Here is a 21773-nt window from a genome sequence, read left to right as displayed (position 1 = left end):
TTTGAGTTTTATTCCTAATATCTATATTTTATAGTACTGTTTTTGTACATTGGGCTATTTTTTTCCTTTTGCATGAAGCCAAATGTAAAAAATAAATTAAGCAGCTCTTTCTCCCTGTTGCTTGTCATCTCCTTGCCCTCTTTTATTAGTGAACCAATCATTTCCTTGACTTGATTCTTGTTTTTTACATGTTGAAAGAAACTTTTATTATTATGACGACTCAACAGCAGGCACAGGTTTCTGTTCCCCTTCAGCTGTCAGGCATCAAGGCCCGAGTCTCCCTCCCTGCCTTCCGTTTTCAATTCCGCCTTCTTGGGACAACTCCTCTTCCTTCAACGCCAGTCTCTTAACTCTGGGCAAATCCACGATGCCCGGAGAGGCTCGTCCCACCCGCCGGTCTGCCTGTCGACCCCGCCCCTATAAGGGCGCCCCTGGGTCTCCGGGAAGCAGGTGGGGAACCCTCGAGGCCATCGAAGCCACCCCGCCAGGAGACGAGCCCAGGCGCCGCTTCCTAAGCAGGAGGGAGACGCCTCGGGAAAGAAAGGCCTCCGCTTCCCCTGGCTGGTGAGGGAGCCGGAGCGCCCGAGACGGAGGCGGCCGCTTGGCCCTCATTGCTCAGTCCACAGGGGAACCACCGGAAGTAGCCCACCGGAAGAGGACCGGCGGAGGCGACTCTATAGGCCGTAAAGCCTCGCGGGGGGGGGGCGCGCGCGCGCGCGATGTCACTTCTGCGCAGGCGTGACCTTTCCGCTTCCTCTTCCGGCCATGAGGGCGGCGCTGGTGGACTACAGCAGCTCCGGCTCGGAGGGGGAGAGCGAGGCCGCCGACGCCCCCCGGGAGAGCAGCAGCAGCAGCAGCGCCGGCGGCGGGGACTCCCGGGCTGGCTCGGCGGCCGGCCGCGGTTTCTTCCCTCCGGCCAGCAGGTGAACTTGAGGCGGTGCCCGTGAGGCCCTGGGCGCCTCCGCTCTCCCGCGCGGGAGCTCTTTTCCCGGAGCGGAGGCTGGTGCCCGACTGCGCCTGCGTGGCGTTCGTGGAGCCCCCAGGCCCCGTCCCGGCTGCCGCTCCAGCCCCGCTGCCTTGGCAGAGCCGGCCGGCCCAGGCCCCAGCGGCAGCGGGTCGCCTTTCCCCTGGGTGGCTGCTGTGGGCCTCAAAACTCCGGCTGGGCCGAAGCCCCTGGAGGCTGTGAGGCCGCAAGAACCTCGCCACGTGCCAGGAGGAGGGAGAAGCACAAGGACTTTCCGGGCTCCGTTGGTCGAAATAGAGCCCGAGGCCTCTTTGCGTTGCAGCACGAAGGCAGCGCCTGAGCCATCGGGGGGGCGGAAAGCGGCAGAGCACAGCCTGCATGGGACTCGCCTGTTGGTGCGATAAACTCCATAAACAACAGTCAGTAAAACCACAAAAAAGCCAACCTGTTTCAAGCTATCCCAGCCAGACTAGCATGTCCTGCAAAAGGCGGTTCTGCTCTCTCTCTTAGCCCCGTTAAGTCGCCTTTTTCCTTAAGGTGGAGAAATTTCTCACTAGACAAGCTGCAATATTCCAGGGCCTGTTTTGCCAATTTCTTCACTTGATATCAGTGGGGGAGGGGACCGTCCTGGAAAACCTCTGCTCTGCCCTAACTGGAGAACCCCACCCTTTCCACTTACCCTAACTGGACAGGTGGTGGTGTTGCTGCTGCTGGACAGGGATAGAGGCTGTCTCCAGGCTGCTTGTCTTCTGGTCTTTGAGCAACTCTCTCCATCCATTTTGCAGAGCTGCAGTGCCCCCCCTCCCCTTGCCAGACAGCGTGCGGAGGATGTTCAGGGAGCAGGAGGAGAAGGAAAGGGTGGTGGATGACTCCAGTAAACATGAAGGCCGCCTGCGGACATTTCCTCATGAACGAGGCAACTGGGCAACCCATGTGTACGTGCCATGTAAGTCTCTCTTGATGTTTCACCCCTTCTCTGGAAGAGGAGTGGAGGATTGGCCCTGGCCGTGGGAATCTTTATGGTTGTCTTGAGCAGAGTGGAACACTGGAGCAAGGCTTTCTTGGCTTCTGACCTGCCCAGAGACTAACGTTTCCAAACATTTCTAAAGCAATGGAAGAACTTTGGGTTTCTGGGGGGGGGAAATGAAAAAAATTGTGGGTTTTTTTTTAATGTGCCTGGTTTGGTGCATTCCTTTCCATAATAAGCGCTTTGTTGATTGGAGAAATGGATTGCAAAATTGAAGGAACTGGTGGGGGAGTTAACGTCATTCCCCCAGCCACCCATCATAGTCAGATCACATCCTGGTGTCCTTGAGATTCTGTTATGCCACCCCTGTCTACAGGGAGACCATTGGAGTGGACTACCCTGGCAACTAATGGACTCAAATGGCTTTCAGAGGGAACTGGGGGATGTCGGTGGGGGCCGCGCAGAGGAACTTGTTGAACACCCAGTGCACAAAGCTTGGTTCCCAGTTGGAGCATGCTGCAGGTCCAAGTGGGATGCCTGGTGAAAGGTCTTGCTCACTTATCTGGGGATAGTTCGATTCTGTTCGACCAAGGAAGTGAACAGGTTCTCAGCGTGGACAATGCAACCATCTGTCAATTAGACTGTCCTCCCTGCTGATTGGTGAAAGCATCCAGGATGGTGACTGGTGGGTTCAGACAGCGAGCAATTCCTCACTGCAAGAGGGCCTTTTAAGGAGTCCCTGGTTGGTCTCTTCCTCAAAAAACCATTGCTTGATCCCACTTGCCTGGACACTTTTGTCCCATTTCCTTTTTAGGGAAGCTGTTAGAGAAAGTGGTTACTTGGCAGCTTCTGGGGGTCTGGACCGCTTCCAGTCAGGACGTAGGCTTGGTTATGGGACAGAAACAGCATTGATTGTGGATGATCTATGGTGAGAGCAGGACAGGGCTAGTGCAGCCATCCTTGATCTCCATGATCTCTCGGGAACTTTCAATACTGTCGTCCATGATTCTGACCACCCCAAGACAGAAGGGATGCCAATGGACTGGAAAGCATACAGAGAAAAGCCCCCCTATATAGTGAGGGGCTTGCGGGTGAGATCCTACAGAGAGCAATTGAAGGGACAGGGCTCTTGAGCCCGAAGAAGAGGAGAGCCCTTTCAATCTTCCATGGACAGAGGTGGATTTATTTTGCACAGCTCTTGAGAGCGAACTGGACCTAATTGGGACCTTTGCAGGGAGTGGTCTAAACTGAAAATGAGAATTTCCTGACAGTAAAACCTGTTAAGTAGTGGAGTAGGCTAGCTCCGGAAGTTGAAGGGCTGGACAGCCATTTATCTGGGAGGGATCTGGGGATTCCTGGACCTGGCAGAGAGTGGATTGCGAGGCCTGACGGTCAGTCTGCTGCATGGTAAATTGTCAACTCAATCATACTGGCCATGCCCTCCCGTGGTGGTCATCTTGCAAAGGTCCTCCCAACCCTGGGATTCTAAGTACACCTTGGGCCTTTCTGGCATCCTTGGCCAGGGCAAAAAGCATTTTTAAGGCATTATTAGAGCACATCCTGTAATTGCTTGTTTGCGAACTGTTTGGGATTCCTGTTGTTGAGATATTTGTGTAAAATAATAGACTTGGGGGAGGGAATTGGGGTGGAGTGGTAATATTATTTGAGACCAGGAAAAGGGGTCATATAGTTTAAGAGCGCCTGTTCTGCTTTTTCCACAGACAAAGCTGGGGAGGACTTTCTTGATTTACTGCAGCTCCTCCTAATCTGTGGGCGCACTTATGTGCCTCTGCTGACGGGACAGGAAGAATTCCACATCAGCCTCTCTCAAGGTGTGGTGTTGCGCCATCACTGGATCAACTCTTTCGTCCAGGCTCTCAAAGAGCACTTGGCTTCCTGCCAGAGGTGAGGCCCGTAGGCCATGCTGGCGGTGAGTTCCTGTCGTGACTGATAGGATAGGACTAACAGGCTGCTTTGGGGAGGTTACCTGGAGTTTAGGTGGGCTTCTGACGAGCAGATAAGCAGATATGGGCAAGGCAGAAACAGAAGCCCCTCAGGTATTGATAAATGCCTGTGGGGGAGGAGACAGCATACATAAAAACTCACAGGAGAGGACGCCTGTTGTGGCTGCAAGCAGTGGCATTTTTCTTCTGCAGAGTGTTTCTCAAATTTGGCAAGTTTTAAGTTGCATGGACTTCAACTCCCAGAATTCCCCAGCTGCGAGTTCACATATCTTACTCTTGCCGAGATTGAGAGCCTCTATTCTACAGTCACAACAGAGCAAAACAATGATGTTGCAAAGGGACCATAAGCTTCTGCTTTTTCCTGTGTCTTGTGTTGGCCTTTGTGAGGGGAAGGCTTTTGTTTGTTTTTTAATTATGTTATATCTACAAAGAGGTTTTTTTGTATTTCATGCCCCAAGGCAGTAGAAAGCCATGGTGCTAATTTTCACCAGATGTGACAAGAAGGCAAGAAAATGGCAGAGCTGTTCACTGTGGTAGAGCTCTGGTCCCCTCTTCGCTCATATGACCGTTCATGATGCCCAAGAAGCACCTGTCCTTCAGGAGTCCCTGGCTGTATTTCCCGCGCGTGGAAGTGGCAGTCTTTGGCGTCAGGGACATTTCTGATAACATGTACTGGGGGCCCTTGCAAGATGGCTGCCATGGGAGGCATGACTGAGTTGCCATTTGCCATGTAGCAGACCAGCTGTCAAACTGCTGTGGGCCGTCCCAGAGAGGCTCTGTGGGGCCCAACATGTTGCTGCAAGCTTCCATTCCCATCATTAGCTGTGATCTTTGGAGATCAGACTGGTCCCAACTCTGTTAGCCCTTTGTAAGGCCCTAAAAACCTGTCAATTTCTCAAGCCTGGGGTGCTGAATATGCCAAGGACCGTTTCCTGGCTGGATTGCTAATTGGCCAAGTATCTTGCTTTTGTGCATGTTGAATTGGATACTTTCAATGTTTTTCACTGGTTTCCTGTTTTTATTGTTTAAAAAAAATTAAAAAAAATTTTTAATTGTAATATATTTTCAGAATTGTAAGCTGCCAGGGTCATTGAGATGGGCATCTATAGAAATTGAACTAGTAAATAAATTAGGTGACTGTCCCCAAATCTCAGCATGCAACGAAGGAGGGGAAAATAGCACACTGATTAAATTGGCATAATTGAATTGGGTTTGAAGCTTGGAAGTGTCATCAGAAAGTCCAGGAGAAGCAGAGAGGTAGCCCTGACCCGCAATCGTCTTGGGTCTCTCTTGTTTCTGCCTTCTGTTTCCAGATTAGTTGGAATCTCTGCTGTTTTTCAGGTTCATCTTCAGAGCTGATCAAGTGAAGGTTTATACCAATGAGACCAAAACCAGGTGGGTGAAGAATTGTTGATCTCCCCCCTCAAAGAGAGGTGGAAAGTCTTGTGGGCTAGAAATAAAAGGAACTGGCCATTAGTGTGGGAAGATTGCTTCAGTTGCATTAGCAAAATATTTCTGGATATGAAAAGGAGGAAGAGCAGACAGAGGATGGGCAGGTGTGGTCTCAGCAAGTTCCATGTGGCTTTTCCAACTCCAGGATAGTCTCTGCTCAGGGTTTTTTTCTGAATGGATGTGCCTCTATCCTGAAGAGGAGGGCCATTGGCTTCCATGGCACAAGGGCTGTGGAGACTGGCCGAGGGAAAGGAGATCTCTTGGAAACGTTTTACATGAATCACCCCTGCCCCACTTCAGGAGATAGGGTTGGAGATGTCTATTCATCCTAACAAGGACTGCAATTCCTTGTTCCTATTGGAATCCCTGCAATTCCACCAGCCCCCCTCCCCCAATTTTGCCTCCCCTTCCTTCCTTTCAGCCTCCACCAAGGTCCAGGGCATCCCTGCTCAGCAGATTTCCTCCATTAAATCCTCCTCAGCTAATGCAGGTGGTGCTTCTTTAATACAGTTGCCTTCTTACCAGAAATTGGTCCTTTGCTTTTATGCTGCCTCTTCTTTTTCCCCTGAACTTTAAAACCTTTTGTGCTGTCAGTTTGGCATCACCCGAAAGCCACGCACCACTCCAAGAAAGCCTTTCTGTTTTCTGCAAGTGCCCTGTTGCCATGCGCTCTTCTCTTGTGTTTGGGAATTGAGTGGCTGTCCATGCAAGATGTTGACCATGGAACAGCTGCTGCAAGTTACTCTCTCAAAATCTTCTTGCAGGACCTTTGTTGGCTTAGAAGTCTCTTCAGGACATTCTCAGATGTTGGAGTTGGTTTCAGAAGTGGATGAAGTTATGGAGGAATTTGACCTAATGCCTTTTTACAAGGTGAGACTTGTAGCCATCTCAGGGAAAATAAGAAGTTACTGCTTTAGAATGAGTCTCTGGAGGAAGCTGAATGGTAACAGTTGAATAATCAATTAAGCAGCTATTTAAATGCACTTCCAACAGCTTCAGTCTTCTTGTTCCCCTCCACTCTGCTTAGGGTAGTCAGTATTCAGTTATCAATATTTGATTCTTTTACCTCTGTTCTTTTATGAACTCTGAACCATCTTGCAATGCAGAATACGGCTCCAATTTATTCTAATTGAAATGTTGGCAGTCGGTGCACTATGCCTGGGGTTCTGCCTGCTGTGCTTGGCTATGCTGGTGGACCTTCCTCTGATCTTGACCACTGGTTGTTGTTCACAGGATCCCTCATTCCACATGAGCCTCCTTTGGTGTGTGGGGGATATGTCAGAAGCCCTCGGAGGCCAGTGTATTCTGGAAATGCAGGTAACCAACCTGGTAGCCTTTAGCTTTTGGGAAACTCGCTGCCAGGCAAGGAGGAGGGATCGAGTGGGGAATTAGCCTTGAGTGATTGCACAGCCACAAGAGAACTAGGGCTGACACACACACACCCTGTTTGTTCCCAAGAGAAGGCAAGCAGTATAGGGAGATTCTTGTATTATAGGCAGAATACAACAAAGTAGTCCGCTTGAACCCTACATTTTTAGGTCTGATTGTGTGTGGCTGACATTAGCAGAGAGCTACATGAGACAGTTTGGTTGCCATACAGGTCATTCTGTGCCCCAGTTTTGAAATGGTTCAAACTTCAGACATGTTCAGGATGGATCCATGTTAGTCTCAGATCTCTACCAGTCAGGTTAGAAGACCCAGTTTGCTCATCTTTCTTTTTTGATGAAGCCTGGAGTGAGTGTAAAGACCCAGCTGGCTGTGAGGGGTACAGAGGAGGATGGTGACCAGAGATAGCATGAGACATGCACTGATTGGCTTAAACAATCTCTGCATTTCTTGACACACCTTTTCAACTTGCAGATACGCCCAAGTCATACAGCCTTTCCTCTCCAATTTCCAAGAGCCTTACAATTGTTTTAGCCGTGGAAGACTAAGCAGGCGATTAGGATGAAGACATGTGAAGGGGGCTCCTGGCATTTGCAGGGGTCCAGTTGTGTAGGCTTTAAGCAACTTGGAATGAGGTTGGGGACCAGTGGATAAGCAAAGAACTGAGCCAAGCTGGAGGCAAAAGTTGGTGCTGATGAATTCTGCCAGGCTGTTCTTATTTTGCCTCCCTGTTGTTGCAGGAGATTGTGGATGACTTTGAGGACTCCACCCACTTGCTGCAAATTCCTGGGACTGAAGTCCGTTGCAAATCTGGCAATAAGGTCTTCTCCTTCCCTCTGAGATAGAGAAGCCCAGGAACAATAACAGCCGACTTGCAATAGAAACCATCGCCCCTTTTCCAAAGCTGGTCAGAGGTGCCACCGGATTCCCATGAAGTCCACTGGGAGCTCAACTGCCCGTGGCAGCAGCAGACCATCCAACAGCACATTTCAGAGCCAAGGCAGTTAATGCCCTCGGGCCTCTGCTAGGCCAGCTCCTACTTCGCTCCACTCCAGTTCTCAGCTGCTGGGGAAACACACCGTATGGGAGCCAGTGAGATGTTTCTCCAAGCTGCAGGACTTCGTTTTGTAGAAGGGCGAGAGGCCCTCGAAGGATGCCTCAGGCATGGCGTCTGGTCATTTTGAGAGTGAACCACAGGTGAAATGAAGAAAAGGAGAGCCAATTTTCTTCATTGTCGGTTTCAGATGCGTTGCTGAAAGGGTTCATCGAAGCTTCTTGGAGAAGTGACTGCTCAGAACCTGCTTTGATTGTTCCGTTGGGATTGTGGCAAAAAAATCATAAACAGGATAAAGTAAGAAATGTGTATTGGAGCATTGGAGTTAGATGAGCTCTCCCGTGCACATACTGACAAAATACTGAATTCCTCTAGGCCAGAATCCAAACTAAGCCTTTCATTTGTCCATCAAAAGCACAGCAGTGGCCTTGAACGGCATTCAGATGTGCCCAACTCACAAGAACTGGAAAAGGTAAACTCGGTGCAATCCATGCTTATGGAGAGGAACTGGGCAGGGCTGTGGAACCTTGTTCCCCCGAAGAGTATGATCTAGGTAATTTTGAGATTTGTTTCTCACATTCTCATGATCCAAGAAAGAAACTTCTGAATGCAATAAATCAAAATACTGACTGAGAAATGTGGTGGGGGCAGATTACAGAATTGAAATATGTTGCAAGCTTTTGGCTTCGTTTCTTTTGGCCCTCCCTAATCGGGATCCCTCCAGTAGCGCCGACTTCAGCTCCTGTGAGCTCCTGTCTTTTGGGGATACAGCAATTATTGCCAGTGTCGTCCTGGTGGGCTTTGGGTCCCTTCTATTAAATGTCATGTTATGGGAAGTGTGCCTTTTCTGCTCACCCCATCCCCCGGGGACTGGGGTTCCCACTGAGGTTCCCAAATGCCCTCAAGAACTCCGATGTGTTGGTGGGACCCCCCCGCTGGGTTTACTATTTGATTGTTTTAGTCTGGGCTGCCCAGGGAGTGTTAGGTTTTGGCTTTATTGTTTTCCGTTTGTAAGCTGCCTATATTCTGTGGGGTGGACAGCTATAATAAATTGAAATAAGTAATGTATTTTGTTATAGAAAGTGTACTAAGCCAGAACAAAATGTGAATGTTAAGGGAGAATCGTTTTCAATGTCCAATACATTATTTATTTTGTAACTAATGAATAAAGACTAGATTGTCTGCTGTCTGTCTGTTATATGGAACATTCACATCACGTTAAAAATACAAGAGATACAAATATAAAATATTTTTGATTACAAATGCAATTTTTGCTTCATTTGTCTCCATTATAGGTTCTGTTTTGGTACTCTGTCACTATATGTTGGATAGTTGGTTTTTTGGCCCCGTAGTTACAATTTGGTTGATGGTATTTTGCCTCACATAGGGCATCTGCAGATCATCCATGGCTGGGGCAAATTTGGTTCAGTCTTGTCCATATTGCACAGGCTGTCCAGGTCAAATCCTGGTGGCTTTTCCAAGATGAGGGGCAAACTAGGAGACTGAGATCAGAAAAGGCCAAACATGGGCATCAAGTGTGCTTAGAAGGGTTGCAGATTGGCTCTTGTGGTACCCCTGGTGTTCAACTGTATTTTGAACTTTTCTTTTTGCATTGACACTGAACTAACTAGAACCTCTTGAAGAGCATCTTATTCCTGTATTTGGCCCGCGAAAGCTGCCTCCAGTTTGCAAGAAAGTTCAGGATGCAGATGAAAGGGGCAGTTCGACAACCAGCTGCGCCTGTTCAGAGGCAGCTCCTGGCCGGCTGCGGCTCCGGCGGTGCAAGAGGCGGGTCCCTCCCAGAGGCGCTTCCTCGGCGGACCTCGATCGCTCCGGGGCTCCGTTCGCCTCCGAGACCGGCGGCTCCTCTAGCCCGCCGTGCACAAAGCCCGCGAGCTGCTCGCCGAGAGGCGGCGGTGCGCTGGCAGCCCCGCTGCGCCCCGGCTGGCCGTTAGGCGGCAGTCCGGTCCGCGCCCGCCGAGAGAGCCCAGCCCGGGCCGGCCAGGGGCGCAGCGGGCGGTGCTTGGCGGCTGCGGCTCAGGGGGCGGGCGGGCGGGCGGGGCGGCTGCGGGACCGAGCCCCGCGCCAGCCCAGAAGGCCGCGGCGGGGACGGCCGCTCCAGCCAGCCAGCCGGCACCAGCATGGGCGGCGGGGCCCGGTTGCTGCCGCTCCTCCTGCTGCTGCTGCCGCTGCTGGTCCCGCGGGGCTCGGCGGGGCCGGTGCAGAGCGAGGCGGAGGCCGAGGTGGGTGCGGGTCGGGGCGGGCGGGGGCGCCGACCGGGCGGCGGTTCCAGCGGCTTTCGTGGCCGCCGCACCTGCCGCGGCCCCGGGCGCAACTCTCGCTGCCTTGCAGGCCTGGCTGCGCTCCTACGGCTACCTGCCCGCCGCCCCCCGGGAGCCCTCCACGCTACGCGCCGCCCGGAGCCTGGCGGCCGCCCTGGGCGAGATGCAGGCCTTCTACGGCATCCCGGTGACCGGCCTGCTGGACCAGGAGACGCGAGCGTGAGTGCCGCCTTCCTTCCCCGGCTGGGGTGGGGAGGGGTCCCGCTCCCGCGGGGGGCTTCGGAAAGGCCCGGCCCTGCAGGCGGCGCCCGGCGGGGGAAACGGGGAAGCCGCGCCGCGCGATCCCGAAAGGCTCCCCGGCACCGAGCGGTAGGTGGCCCGAAGGCCCCGCTCGGAAGCCCCCCCGGCCCGCAGGGCGGCTGGAAGCGGGGCTCAGCCGGGAGGGCGCTGCGCTCCTGCCTTCCCGTCGGAGCGGCCGAAAAGCGGAGGGGCGGCCGGGCGTGGGAGCCTCGGGCTGCTCGCGCGGGTCCAAGAGGCGGAAGGAAGCCGGCAGGCAGGGCGCGGGCTCCGCTGCCTCCCCCCCCCCCAGCTCCCCCTGACCCTGCCGGGGCTCTCCGGGCACCTGCTGCCCACCGGTTGCTTTGTGGCGCCCCAGCAGCGAGAGCAGATCTGCCCAGCGCCCCCCAGCAACCGCCCTGGGGACAAGGGTCGCCCCAGCCAGCCAGCCAGCCAGCCGGCAGCAGCCCAGCCCTTCCCCACTTCGGCACTTTCCTGGGATTTGCCAGAGAAGTTTGGAGGAGCCGGGATCTCACTGGGAGGGGGGGATGCTTTGCTGCTGTAAAAGGTAGAAGGAAGGAAGGAAGGAAGGAAGGAAGGAAGGAAGGAAGGAAGGAAGGAAAGAAAGAAAGAAAGAAAGAAAGAAAGAAAGAAAGAAAGAAAGAAAGAAAGAAAGAAAGAAAGAGAACTTTGCTCCTCCCTGAAGCCAGGCTCCTTCCTGGTATATCTGGGCATTTGACAAAGCGGGCAGGGTCACAACAGCAAATCTCGCCTGGCAGCTTCAGTCAAGGTAGCCAGACAACCCTTGAATTCCTAGCAGATTTTTTTTTTTAATTTGCATTTCTATCCCGCCCTTCTCCGAAGACTCAGGGCGGCTTACACTATGTCAAGCAATAGTCTTCATCCATTTGTATATTATATACAAAGTCAACTTATTGCCCCCAACAATCTGGGTCCTCATTTTACCTACCTTATAAAGGATGGAAGGCTGAGTCAACCTTGGGCCTGGTGGGACTTGAACTTGCAGTAATTGCAAGCAGCTGTGTTAATAACAGATAGACTTAGTCTACTGAGCCACCAGAGGCCCTGTTCACTTCCTTGCCCCAGTTGTGAGTGGAAGGATTTGGTTCTGATGAAGTTTCCTGGCCAGCCAAGTTGGTGAGACCTTGGGAAGAGCTGCACCAGCGCAGATGGCTGGTTGGAAGAGAAGGAAGGTGGCTTTTCTGTCCCAAAGATGTCACTGCACCATTTGCAAGCTTTGCCTGCTCACCCTTCTCCCTCCATTACTCAGCTCTCTTGGTCCCCTCCCTTATTTGAAAAGTACACAGTTGGCAGAAGCTTTAGGGATGGGAAGCAACGAGTTGCCTCTTCATCTGACATACAACGGGACCATCGTCATCTTGAAGCCTGCAGCCTCCTGGCTAAAAGGCCCATGTTAGTCACTTCAGATGACATTCCGGGTGACAATTTGGAAAAAAGAGTCATTCGTCCTTTATCCTCACCAGCATTTTTTTAAGGTAACTCTTTCTTGAGGGTTGTTCATAATTTTAAGGTCCTGAACTCATGATTGTTAGGAACCATCACCTCTTATCTTAGACCCAATAGATCATCTTTAAAGGACATGCATAGTCAGAAAATTGGACTTCAAAGGAGCTTACAATTTGATCAAAATGAAAGGAGGAACATGAATATTCAATTGCCTATCAGATTTATCAAATATGAATATTCAGTAATAGCAATAGCACTTGACGTATACCGCTTCATGGTGCTTTACAGCTCTCTATAAGCGGTTTACAGAGTCAGCCTCTTGCCCCCAACAATCTGGGTCCTCATTTTACTGACCTCAGAAGGACGGAAGGCTGAGTCAACCTGGAGCCTGGTGAGACTCGAACTGCCAAATTGCAGTCAGCCGGCAGTCAGTAGAAGAAGCCTGCACTACTGCATTCTCACCACTGTGCCACAGGGCTCGTAATGCCCTATAGTTCGGTTAACGTCTCCAGTTTTGTTGCAGATTTATCAAAATATTTTCTGATGTTTTGGACAAATATGTAATGGTATAATTGGGGGACATGGTCATTTTTTTTAAGAAATCTTATCTCTGTACAAGTCTCAAACATTTTTGAGAAACCTTGCAGACACAGACTTTTTACAAAGGGAAAACTGCTGTTGATTTTCCAAAGTTGGACTGTGGATTACCAGATCTCTACAGAAGGGGCTATAAAACTATAGTCTGTGTTCTCATGGCAGCCATCTAGAAATAGGACAGATGTCCAATGTTTTCTGAACTTTGCAAATTATTATAGAAACTGTGCAACATCTCTATCAAAACTCCTGAAGAGAGGACATAAGTTAAGATGGTCCAGCCAAGAAGAAGCAGGATTACAGGATTTGAAAATCTTTTTCTGTCCCTGTTCAGACAGCCAGGCTACTCTTGTCCCTCTTTGAGGCAACCACTGAGTGTGAAGCATTGTTCTCTTTCTAGTTGGAGTAGAAGACCTCCAAGGTCCCTTTCAGTCCTAGGATTCTATGAAAGGCCAAGCAGTGCTCTATTGTCTTGACTTCTCCCAGCTGAATGGAACGAGGACATTTTCCTTCACGGGCTGCTTGCAATCAAGGCAGTTTTCTGGCAAGGAAGGCATTTCCTAGAGGGAGCAACCCCTCCAGGGCACTCTGGGCATGTAGAGATTACAAGATTAGGCTGTTGGTTTGAGCTCCGAGCTTGGCAATTTGGTTGCCGACGTTTCGTCACCGTTTGAGGAGACATTATCAAAGTATTCACACGAGTGAGATCCCGGCTCTTCCAAACTTCTCTGGCAAATCCCAGAAGAGTGCAGAAGAGGGAAATGGCTGGGCTGCCGCCGGCTATATAATGACCACAATGACCAAGGGCAGGCCCAGAATAATGAGGGAGGCCTGAGGTCAAAAGTGAGCCTCAGAGTGGTTTTGTTCTGCGTTCCTTCAGTTCTCCTGTTACTTTCTAGAAATGTCAACATGCTTAAAAGTCTAGCGAGGAAGATCTTCTGACTGGCCTTTTTGCCGCTTGTCTTCCCTTCTCTGATTATTGTAACTTGCAGGTGGATGAAGCGTCCCCGGTGTGGAGTCCCTGACAAAATTGGGGCTCAGGTCAAAGCTAACATGCGGCGGAAGAGATACGCACTGACTGGACGGAGGTGGAACCAGATGCACCTGACTTTCAGGTACGTCCAGCTGTTGAGTAGCCTGAAGCGGAGCTACTGAGAGGCAGAGGCTGTTGTGGACCACAGCTCAGTCGCAGCTCTTTAAATGCTGAGTGAAAAGAGGTTCACGTACATTTGCTCCATGCCAGGATCTGATGATTTTGCCCGAGAGGGGAAGGGCTGGAGGCAGGGAGGAGGTTCACGGAGAGGAGCCAGGCATTCACTTCAGAAGGCCGAGTCTTGGTTGGGGTCATGGCTTGAACGTTTCCAAGACCAGGAGAACAAAGAAGGTCTTTGAAGATTAGGAATCTTACCTTCGTCTACAGATTTATTCTTGCATTCTGAATTTGAATTGTCCGAGGTGCACCTGAATTATGTTGATTGTACAGTCACAGGTTTGGTCCCTGCTGATTTTCCAGATGCTTGGGATAGCATGTGTCTGGAGTCCCTGGAAGAAACATTCTTCCTATAGATTCTCTTAAGACTCTAAAGGCTGAGCAGATTTTGTGGCCTTCGTGGGAAATGGCCCCCCCTCATCAGATGCCCCCCTACCCTGGTCAGAGAGGTGGCAGCTGGGATGTATTAGACCTGTACAGGAACTGAGGTTCAGTGGCGGAAAAACCAAGCGACAAAGGTGAGGCCTGTGGATAAAAAGTGGTGATTCAAGGCACTCTCCGCTCTCTGCCTTCTCTGGAGCTCCGCACTGTCCTCAGCCGCTCTTCTGCCCCAGGACTACTCTTCACCTTTGCTGGAAGCTGCAGTGGTGTCTGCTGTTCTCTTGCATCTCCCTTTCAGAAAGCTTGGGGGGCAAGGGGGGGCTTGCAGCCCAGCTACTGAAGCATGGGGAACTGAGAGATGGAGGGGCTTTTGCAGGAAGTGGGGGGGAGAGGCTCCCTGGAGGAATTCCTGACCAGAGGCAGTAAGATTTCTCTGCGTTTCCCTGTCCTTTTTTGGCAGCATCCAGAACTATACGGAGAAACTGGGGTTCTTCCATTCCTACAACGCCATTCGCCAGGCTATCCATGTGTGGGACCAAGTGACCCCGCTGGTCTTCCAAGAGGTCCCCTACAATGACATCAGACAGAAGAGGAGAGCAGAGGCAGACATCATGGTGCTCTTTGCCTCGGGGTTCCACGGGGACAGCTCCCCCTTTGACGGCACGGGGGGCTTTCTGGCACACGCCTATTTCCCTGGTCCTGGAATGGGAGGAGATGCTCATTTTGACTTGGCTGAGCCCTGGACGCTGGACAATAGGGACGTGTTGGGTAAGGGAGTTGTCCTGGGTAGGAGAAGGTTAGAAGGGAGACAGATGGGAGGAGCCGCCACTAAGGCAATGGGGATAAGTGGGGGTTGAACCCATTCCAAGAAAGTAGGTTGCATCGTCAGACAACCCCTCCCTAGTCTTCATGAGGATAAAGGGAGGGAGGGGAGAAGCCCATGCAGACATGCAGAATTCTATTTCTGTGGCTTTACAGTAAAATAATCCTGGCCTGGATGGTCTTGCTTTCTTACTCTGGTCTACCTTGGAGGAAGAAAGGGGAATAGGAGACTCGTGTGGGCCTCAGCCTGCCCAACCAGATGGCACTTCCCAAGCGATTCCCATTTATTCAGTCTTAAGAGAACACCTCTCTAGATTCAGACGGCGAAACGTCCTGGGTTTCTATTTTCTTTTTTGCTTGACGATGTAGCTCTTCTGTCTACAGCAGCGGGCTCCTCTTCCTTCCCTGAAGCCAGCTGCTGGCCCAGGTGGTTCTTTGTTCACCCTGGATGTTCCTCTTCAAGGGCAAAGGGCCCCCTGTAACTGGGCAGGTGTGGGTCAGTGGGGTGCAGAATTTGGAGGCCTTCCAACTTTGCTGTTACCTGCAGGGAACAATCTCTTCCTGGTGGCCATCCATGAGCTGGGCCATTCCTTAGGCCTGGAGCATTCCAGCAACCCCAGTGCCATCATGGCTCCCTTCTACCAGTGGATGGACACGGACAACTTCAGGTTGCCAGAAGATGACCTTCGGGGCATCCAGCAGCTGTATGGTAAGTGGCAACCGAGTGATATTCTGGACGTATCTGTGTGCAGGGTTCAGGTTTAAAAAAAAGAGGGATGCAGGAGAAATGTTGAAAGCTGCATGGCAGGTATCTAAAGATGCTACATGGATGGGACGCTATTTCCTTCTTCATCTCCTGATCAGCAGTGACCAAGTGGAGATGATGATCTTTGTGACCGTCTTCATGATATTTACCGTTCTATCTCGAGAACTGCCTGGCATCTGGCCTGGTGAGGGGTAAAAATGCCTGCAAGGCAACTACCAAGAGCACCAAGGGCTCCACCATTCAGCCCTGAGCTGCAGAGACTCCCTTCTGTTGGAGGGGGAAATGATAGGTCAGAGGGCGAAAATATTTACTTTTGGTGGTGGATAAGTGCTCCATTTGAGATTTGGTCTATATTTGAACAGCCCAAGGGCATCTCATGGCAGCCACTGGCTTGTTCCATTGTCAACTCTCCTCCCTGGGGATATTTTGGGTATTTTCCTGCTGGAAGGAAGATGAGTTGACTGTAAACAAAAGCTTATTTCTCTTTGTGGGCAGCCTGGGCTTCTTGGGCTACATTAGGCCTTCCTGGCATTCCTTCTAAGCCTCCAGAACGCCCTCAGTAGCTGGGCTCAAATACCTGTTTCAGCCTCAGTTTTTCAAAAACATTCAAATCCTGGGGTTTTTTTTTTTCCTATCATGAACAATCTTCAAAGGAAACTTTGCAAGCTTGGTCTAGGCATTCAGTGGCCAGCTGCCTGTGGCCTTCGGAGGGCAAAGTTTGTTACGTTGCATTTTTTATTAAGCATTTCCAAGAAAAGGTGAAAGGAAGGAAAAAAGAAAACATAGCAGGCAAATTTGTATATACATTTCATATACGGTACACCATAGACGTAGGTCAAATTTCTCAATGTTTCATTAATTGTGAGTGTAAATGTAAAAACTACTAGTCCTTGTTAACCTCTGAGTAATATACGGATATTGATAGCCATTCTCAACAGAGCATGAACCATAAAGAGGCCAAGGTTTAAAAGCAAGTGAGCTCTGGCCCAGAGGAAGCCCCCCCACCCCCATCCGTGATCTGTGTGCTGGTCTTTCCTTTCCCCCCCCAGGGACACCAGGACAGCAGCCCACCAAATCCCTGCCGACTGTGGTACCCCGGAAGCCAGACCAGAAGCCCCCAGACAAGCCAAACCGCCCCCCCCAGCCCGGCCCCCCTGACCAGCTCGAGCCCAACATCTGCGATGGCGATTTTGACACAGTGACTGTTCTGCGTGGAGAGATGTTTGTCTTCAAGGTGCTCCTCTTTGCTTTGCTTCTCACGAAGGTTTCGGGGGGGGGGTGACTTCTGCGGTGGGGAATCCTGGCAATTCTGCCAACTGGGCGGTTTGTCCTGAAATGCAGGTAGCCGGTTCAGGAAGGCTCGCCTGGGCTTCAGCGAACAGATTGTCCCCTCGGCACTGCAGAGCCAAGTTCTGGCCCTTTCTCAAGAGCACAGAGACGCTCGCTTTGGCATCCTGCGCAGGAGCTGCTATTTCCTTGCCTGGCTCCTGGCCCCAAATGATGCCATCTCAGATGCCAGCTGAAGAAGGCTGGTCAGGCCCTTTGTCCCTCACAGTCGCCAACCAGTTTTCTTGGGTACCTGCAAGGAGAAGACGTAACCCCCTCGTCTCTTCTGCTGGACATTCATTCAGCAGTGACGTGATTCAAGTCCATCAATTCTTGACCAGTTAAGAACCTGCCCAGCTCCTTTTGAAGGCCAATCAAATCTGTGGCCATCATCACATCTGCTAGTAATGAATTCTCTGGAACTGCTTCAGCTGGAAAAGATTTGAGATGGCTGGGATGAAAAGAGGCTCTGTGGGGGCCCTTCTCTCCCCTGCAGAAAGGCCCCGATCCAGAGGACCTCTTTGGCAGAGAGCCACCGGTCAGGAGGATCCCTGGTCCTGTGTCCCTTGGGGGGTGGGTCACCATAGTTCTGGGGCCCCCTTACTTTTTTTTCCTCTCTGGCAAAAAGGTTGGAAAGGATTTCTGCCACATTAGGAAAACGAATTGCTCCACTGGGATTTCTGTGGCCCTTTTGCAGAGTGCAGGTTTTCTGCTTTGAGTTTTGAGTGACTCCAGAGTCTTCAGCCCTTCACCAGGATGGGGGAGGATGGAGCCGCTGGTTCTAGAGGAGGGGCAGCCCTGGCCGGTATTTGGGCTGAGCAGGAGGCAGAAAGAGGGCTGCGTTTTGTCACTTCTAGGGTTACATTCTCCGTTTTTTTTTTAATTTTAAGAATTCTTATATCTTAACGCCATCTGAAGACCTCTGTTCTCCTCTGGAGAAAGCCCAATGGATGCACAGTTGTGTTCTTCTCAAGTCAGTGGTTGGTTGCTTCTTTTCAGGGCCGCTGGTTCTGGAGGGTCCGGCATAACCGGGTGCTGGACAACTACCCCATGCCCATCGGGTACTTTTGGAGGGGACTTCCTGGGAACATTGACGCTGCCTACGAGAGGCAAGACGGACGATTTGCCTTCTTTAAAGGTGAGGAGCTGCAGCCGTGGGCAGGGGGGGAAGGAAGAGTTTTGGCCGGGCCTGGTCAGGGGCTCCTCCTGATTCCAGCTCCAGGGCAGCCTTTCTGGGCCATTGATCAGACGGTCCCTCTGGAACCGGATAGCGCAAGGGCCCCGCCTTGTTCATGGGCACTAGACGGCCTCCTGTCTTCAGTAGCACAAGTTGGAGGTGGCTTTGGCTGTGTCCTCCATTGTGGCCCTTCTGGCTGTCCATGCTAAACTCCTTTGGAGGAGGCAGCGCTTGCAGGGCCACACCTGACCAAGGTGGAAGTCGCAATGCCTAGGTGGTGCCTGGGAGATGGCGGGCCATCTGGGAACCTCTCCCAGCTGTAGCCTCCAGGACCGAAAGACGACTGGAATGAACCTGAAATCCTAATCCAAGGCAACAGGTTCCCTTTGCTAACTATTGCTGGGACTTGGAGGAAGACATGTATTCTGAAAGGAAAGTGCTTGTATAGGAGAGAGCTGATTAAGAAGGAAAAAGGAGGAGGAGCAAGGCCTGCAAACAGTCTCTTTATCCGCACAGAGCGGCAGGGGTTGAGGCCGAGGCCATAGGAGGCATTTCAGCCGCCACCATCAGAGAGGTTGGGGTTCTCTTTCGCATGGCAGGTGCTGTGAGGGCTCTCCCCCCCCCATGATACCTCCCTGGTGCATAGTTCCTGGGGGTGGGGAGGGGCAGTTGCCCTCTCTTGGGCTGGCCTCATTTCCCGGCCTGTCCTTCCTTCAGGCGGTCAGTACTGGCTCTTCCGAGAGGCAAACCTAGAACCCGGCTACCCGCAGCCCCTGAGCAGCTACGGGCTGGGCCTTCCTCACGACAGAGTGGATGCTGCCGTGTGGTGGGAGCCCACGGGACACACGTTCTTCTTCCGAGGAGACAGGTGGGTCACGGGCGGCACAGCGGCCTCCTCTTCCTCAGGTGGGCTTCCCTTCAAGGTGGGCCCTTTCCTCTGCAGGTACTGGCGCTTTAACGAGGATGGGAGCTCCGTGGGCCATGGCTACCCAAGGAAGGTCAGCGTCTGGGCGGGGGTCCCTGCTGCCCCCAGGGGTGCCTTCCTCAGCCCCGATGCCGGTAAGTAGAAGAAGCCGGCCTGGAACATGGCGGGGGGAGGGGGAGGCAAATGACTGCAGATGGGAAGGTCACCCTGGGCCAGGCGGGGGCTGCGGGGGGTGGGGTGGGAGCAGCTTGTCCAGAGTGGGAGGCTGGGCAAGGGAGAAACTCCTGAGGGACAGATGAAGCATTGCCGAAGATTTGGAGGTAATCAGTGCAACAGCAATTCGTTCTTGAAAAAATGAGCATTTGCTTCATGCCTGCCCTACATAAATTAGGCTCGTCCATTTGGGCTGGTTTCTGCCACCTGACCTCCTTCAGATCTTTGGGACTTGCACTCGTGTCCATGTCCAGTACCCTTAAGCCAGAGAAAAGTAACCCGGTTTAATAGCAGTCAGGTGTCACAGGTTGGCCCAATGCAGGGTGTGGTCCTTCTGTCTTGGCTGCACCTTGGTGAACACAGGCAATGGAGGCCTTCAGACAAAGCACCACTGCTTGCCTCCCTGCCTTGACCCCCCTCCCCCTCCTCCTGCTGCCCTCCCTCTCAAGGGCAAAGGCCCTGCTGAAGCCGCTGCTAGGACAGCCTTCCCAGAGGTCGGGGGTGCTTTGCAAAATACATTCGGTCCAGGGGATTTTTTTGTGCAGAGCTGTGCACCCCACAAAACCCCAAGAGCCTTGCAGCTGCAGTGGGGGGGGAGGGGAGGGGAGGGCTTGGAGGCCTTCCTGACCAATTGCCCTCCTGCTGTCTTCCAGCCTACACATATTTCTATAAGGGCAGGTTGTACTGGAAGTTTGACAACGAGCGGCTGAAAACGGAGCCCGGCTACCCCAAGTCCATCCTGCGGGACTTCATGGGCTGCCAGGAGGAGGTGGCTGTGGAGCCGGACCCCGGCCATCGCTGGCCTGACACAGGAAGGCCCCCCTTCAAGCCCCGGCAGGATAAGGAAACGGAGGAGGACACTGCAGCCCCCCACCCAGGCCCGGAGGAAGAGGAGGAATCTGTCGTGGAGAAGGAGAGTGGGGGGCGTGGGGGGGAGGGGGCTGGGGACGTGGACATTGTGGTGCACATTAATGATTACCCACTGACGCTGAGCATCGTCATGGCTGTGGTGCTGCTGTTTCTGCTGCTCTGCGTCCTGGGCCTGGTCTACGTCATTGTGCAGCTGCAGCGGAAGGGCCAGCCCCACATGCTGCTCTACTGCAAGCGGTCCCTGCAGGAGTGGGTCTGAAGCCGGAGAGCTGCTGTGGGGCAGGGCCAGGAAAAGGCTCCTCTCCTTCTGCACCCTCCTGGTAACACGGCCGTCTGGCTGGGGGGCACCCTGGGGCTTGCAGAGACTCTGACCCGTGGCAGGGGAGGTTCAGGGGCCCACATGTGGGGCTGCAGCCCAATGGCGATGCTGAAGGCTGAGCCACTTCTGGCTGGAGGGATTGTTGGTCTGGTTGAGCAAGGAGAAGAGAGGCGGCTGGCCAGGCGTAGCTTTTTCCTAAGTTGCTGCTGGAGATGAATCCTGTAGCTCTTTCTCTGAGGTCCTCCATCCACGGGGATCCAGGGGCAGGCCTCACTGTTTGGGATCTGTAGATCTTCTACACGTGTTCCAGAGACATGTTTGGATCTGCTGGAGGCAGGGAGATCCCCTCATGCCATTTGCAGCAGCTGGTCTTGGCCTGCAGTGGGTATCATCAGTGGCCGGTCGGCCAAAGGTGGAGGGAGGGGCTGACATCCTGAAAACCTTGATCTATTTTTGTACATTTTTTTTCCCCAGAGCCTCTTTGGTTACAAAGCTAAGCGTGGAGTATTTCTTTCTACTGTAATAATATTTCTATTCCTACTGATATTTACTTCTGCTTGAACCCCCTAGAGACGGGGCTCAGGCGGAACAGAGGCTTCAGCCAAGGTCTGGTTGGGTGACCACCCAGCTCTAGGCCACCCCTTCCAGCCTTCCCTTGTCTTCCTGCTCCTTGGCAGGCCCCCAGGCCAGGCCCACTGCTGGCTTCTTAAGCCTGACTTGTACCCTTGGGAGGTGCTAGATGTAGCTCTCCACGAGGAGGGGTCTTTGGGTTCATCCTGAGGGCAGCCATCCAGCAAACAAGGAACAGGGTGGTGGGAGAAAAAGGATCTTTTTTCTGGATCTGTTAGCCATTGACCTGTGTTCAGGGACTTGAATGGCCACCAAATCCACTTGAAGCAATGAAACTCTGACTGCCCCTCTTTGGGGGAGGGGAGAAGGTCCTTGGGCAGTGGCAGATGGAAGGAACCGCCAGCCCAGCATATTCTACATGGGGGGGGGAAACCCCCGACGGGCTTCCTGCCAAAGATGAGACCTTTGTGGGAGCAGGTCAGCGAGGCTGCAGCTGCTAAAAGAATTTCTGAGTCACCGCCCGGGCTGCAGCTTTCCCCACCCAGATGTGCTCAGGCTGTGTTGCATTTCTCTGGCCATCTGTCCATCCACACACAAACCATCACCTTGCCTTCCTTCTGTGCCTGGCTGTGGCTGGCCTTTAGGGAGCAGGCGGGCTGCAGTGGCCGCCCTGACAAGCCGGGCCTGGCTGTCTTCCTTCCCTCTCTTCCTTCCTTGTACCATCAAACATCCACTGGAAGCCTCCTGTTTAAGGCCGAGAGGGCCTT

At 52.5% G+C, this 21773-nt stretch overlaps 2 protein-coding genes across 5 annotated transcripts; both read left to right on the top strand.

The window, feature by feature from the left end:
- The first annotated feature begins 747 nt into the window (after positions 1 to 747).
- Positions 748 to 8987, top strand: USB1 (U6 snRNA biogenesis phosphodiesterase 1). 3 transcript variants are annotated; one of them, XM_058155406.1, is made up of 7 exons: positions 748 to 923; positions 1750 to 1910; positions 3653 to 3836; positions 5237 to 5290; positions 6112 to 6217; positions 6581 to 6664; positions 7474 to 8978. In XM_058155406.1, the coding sequence occupies exons 1-7, from the start codon at positions 766 to 768 to the stop codon at positions 7576 to 7578; spliced, it is 852 nt and encodes a 283-aa protein (XP_058011389.1). In that variant the 5' UTR covers positions 748 to 765; the 3' UTR covers positions 7579 to 8978. The 3 variants fall into 3 exon arrangements, with proteins under 3 accessions (XP_058011389.1, XP_058011390.1, XP_058011391.1); XM_058155408.1 differs by lacking the exon at positions 748 to 923 and adding an exon at positions 1015 to 1383 and having other exon boundaries at positions 7474 to 8984; XM_058155407.1 differs by lacking the exon at positions 6581 to 6664 and having other exon boundaries at positions 7474 to 8987.
- A 573-nt stretch (positions 8988 to 9560) lies between these two features.
- MMP15 (matrix metallopeptidase 15) lies at positions 9561 to 21056 on the top strand. 2 transcript variants are annotated; one of them, XM_058155294.1, is made up of 10 exons: positions 9561 to 10030; positions 10140 to 10288; positions 13420 to 13542; positions 14479 to 14786; positions 15388 to 15549; positions 16656 to 16840; positions 17932 to 18070; positions 18827 to 18977; positions 19053 to 19168; positions 19901 to 21056. In XM_058155294.1, the coding sequence occupies exons 1-10, from the start codon at positions 9929 to 9931 to the stop codon at positions 20374 to 20376; spliced, it is 1911 nt and encodes a 636-aa protein (XP_058011277.1). In that variant the 5' UTR covers positions 9561 to 9928; the 3' UTR covers positions 20377 to 21056. The 2 variants fall into 2 exon arrangements, with proteins under 2 accessions (XP_058011277.1, XP_058011278.1); XM_058155295.1 differs by lacking the exon at positions 10140 to 10288 and having other exon boundaries at positions 9886 to 10030.
- Positions 21057 to 21773: the final 717 nt, after the last annotated feature.

Source organism: Ahaetulla prasina, chromosome 12 (genome assembly GCF_028640845.1).
Source record: "Ahaetulla prasina isolate Xishuangbanna chromosome 12, ASM2864084v1, whole genome shotgun sequence".
Taxonomy (NCBI): Eukaryota; Metazoa; Chordata; class Lepidosauria; order Squamata; family Colubridae; genus Ahaetulla; species Ahaetulla prasina.
The sequence above is the reverse complement of the archived record's forward strand: the minus strand, read 5'-3'. Positions and strand labels throughout refer to the sequence as shown.

Bases quoted from the DNA above. Each gene is read 5' to 3' on its own strand.
- USB1 (XM_058155406.1), top strand. From the start codon at position 766: ATGAGGGCGGCGCTGGTGGACTACAGCAGCTCCGGCTCGGAGGGGGAG. The intron at 924-1,749 runs GTGAACTTGAGG...TCCATTTTGCAG, and splicing joins TTCTTCCCTCCGGCCAGCAG to AGCTGCAGTGCCCCCCCTCC. The intron at 1,911-3,652 runs GTAAGTCTCTCT...CTTTTTCCACAG, and splicing joins AACCCATGTGTACGTGCCAT to ACAAAGCTGGGGAGGACTTT.
- MMP15 (XM_058155294.1), top strand. From the start codon at position 9,929: ATGGGCGGCGGGGCCCGGTTGCTGCCGCTCCTCCTGCTGCTGCTGCCG. The intron at 10,031-10,139 runs GTGGGTGCGGGT...GCTGCCTTGCAG, and splicing joins AGAGCGAGGCGGAGGCCGAG to GCCTGGCTGCGCTCCTACGG. The intron at 10,289-13,419 runs GTGAGTGCCGCC...TGTAACTTGCAG, and splicing joins CTGGACCAGGAGACGCGAGC to GTGGATGAAGCGTCCCCGGT.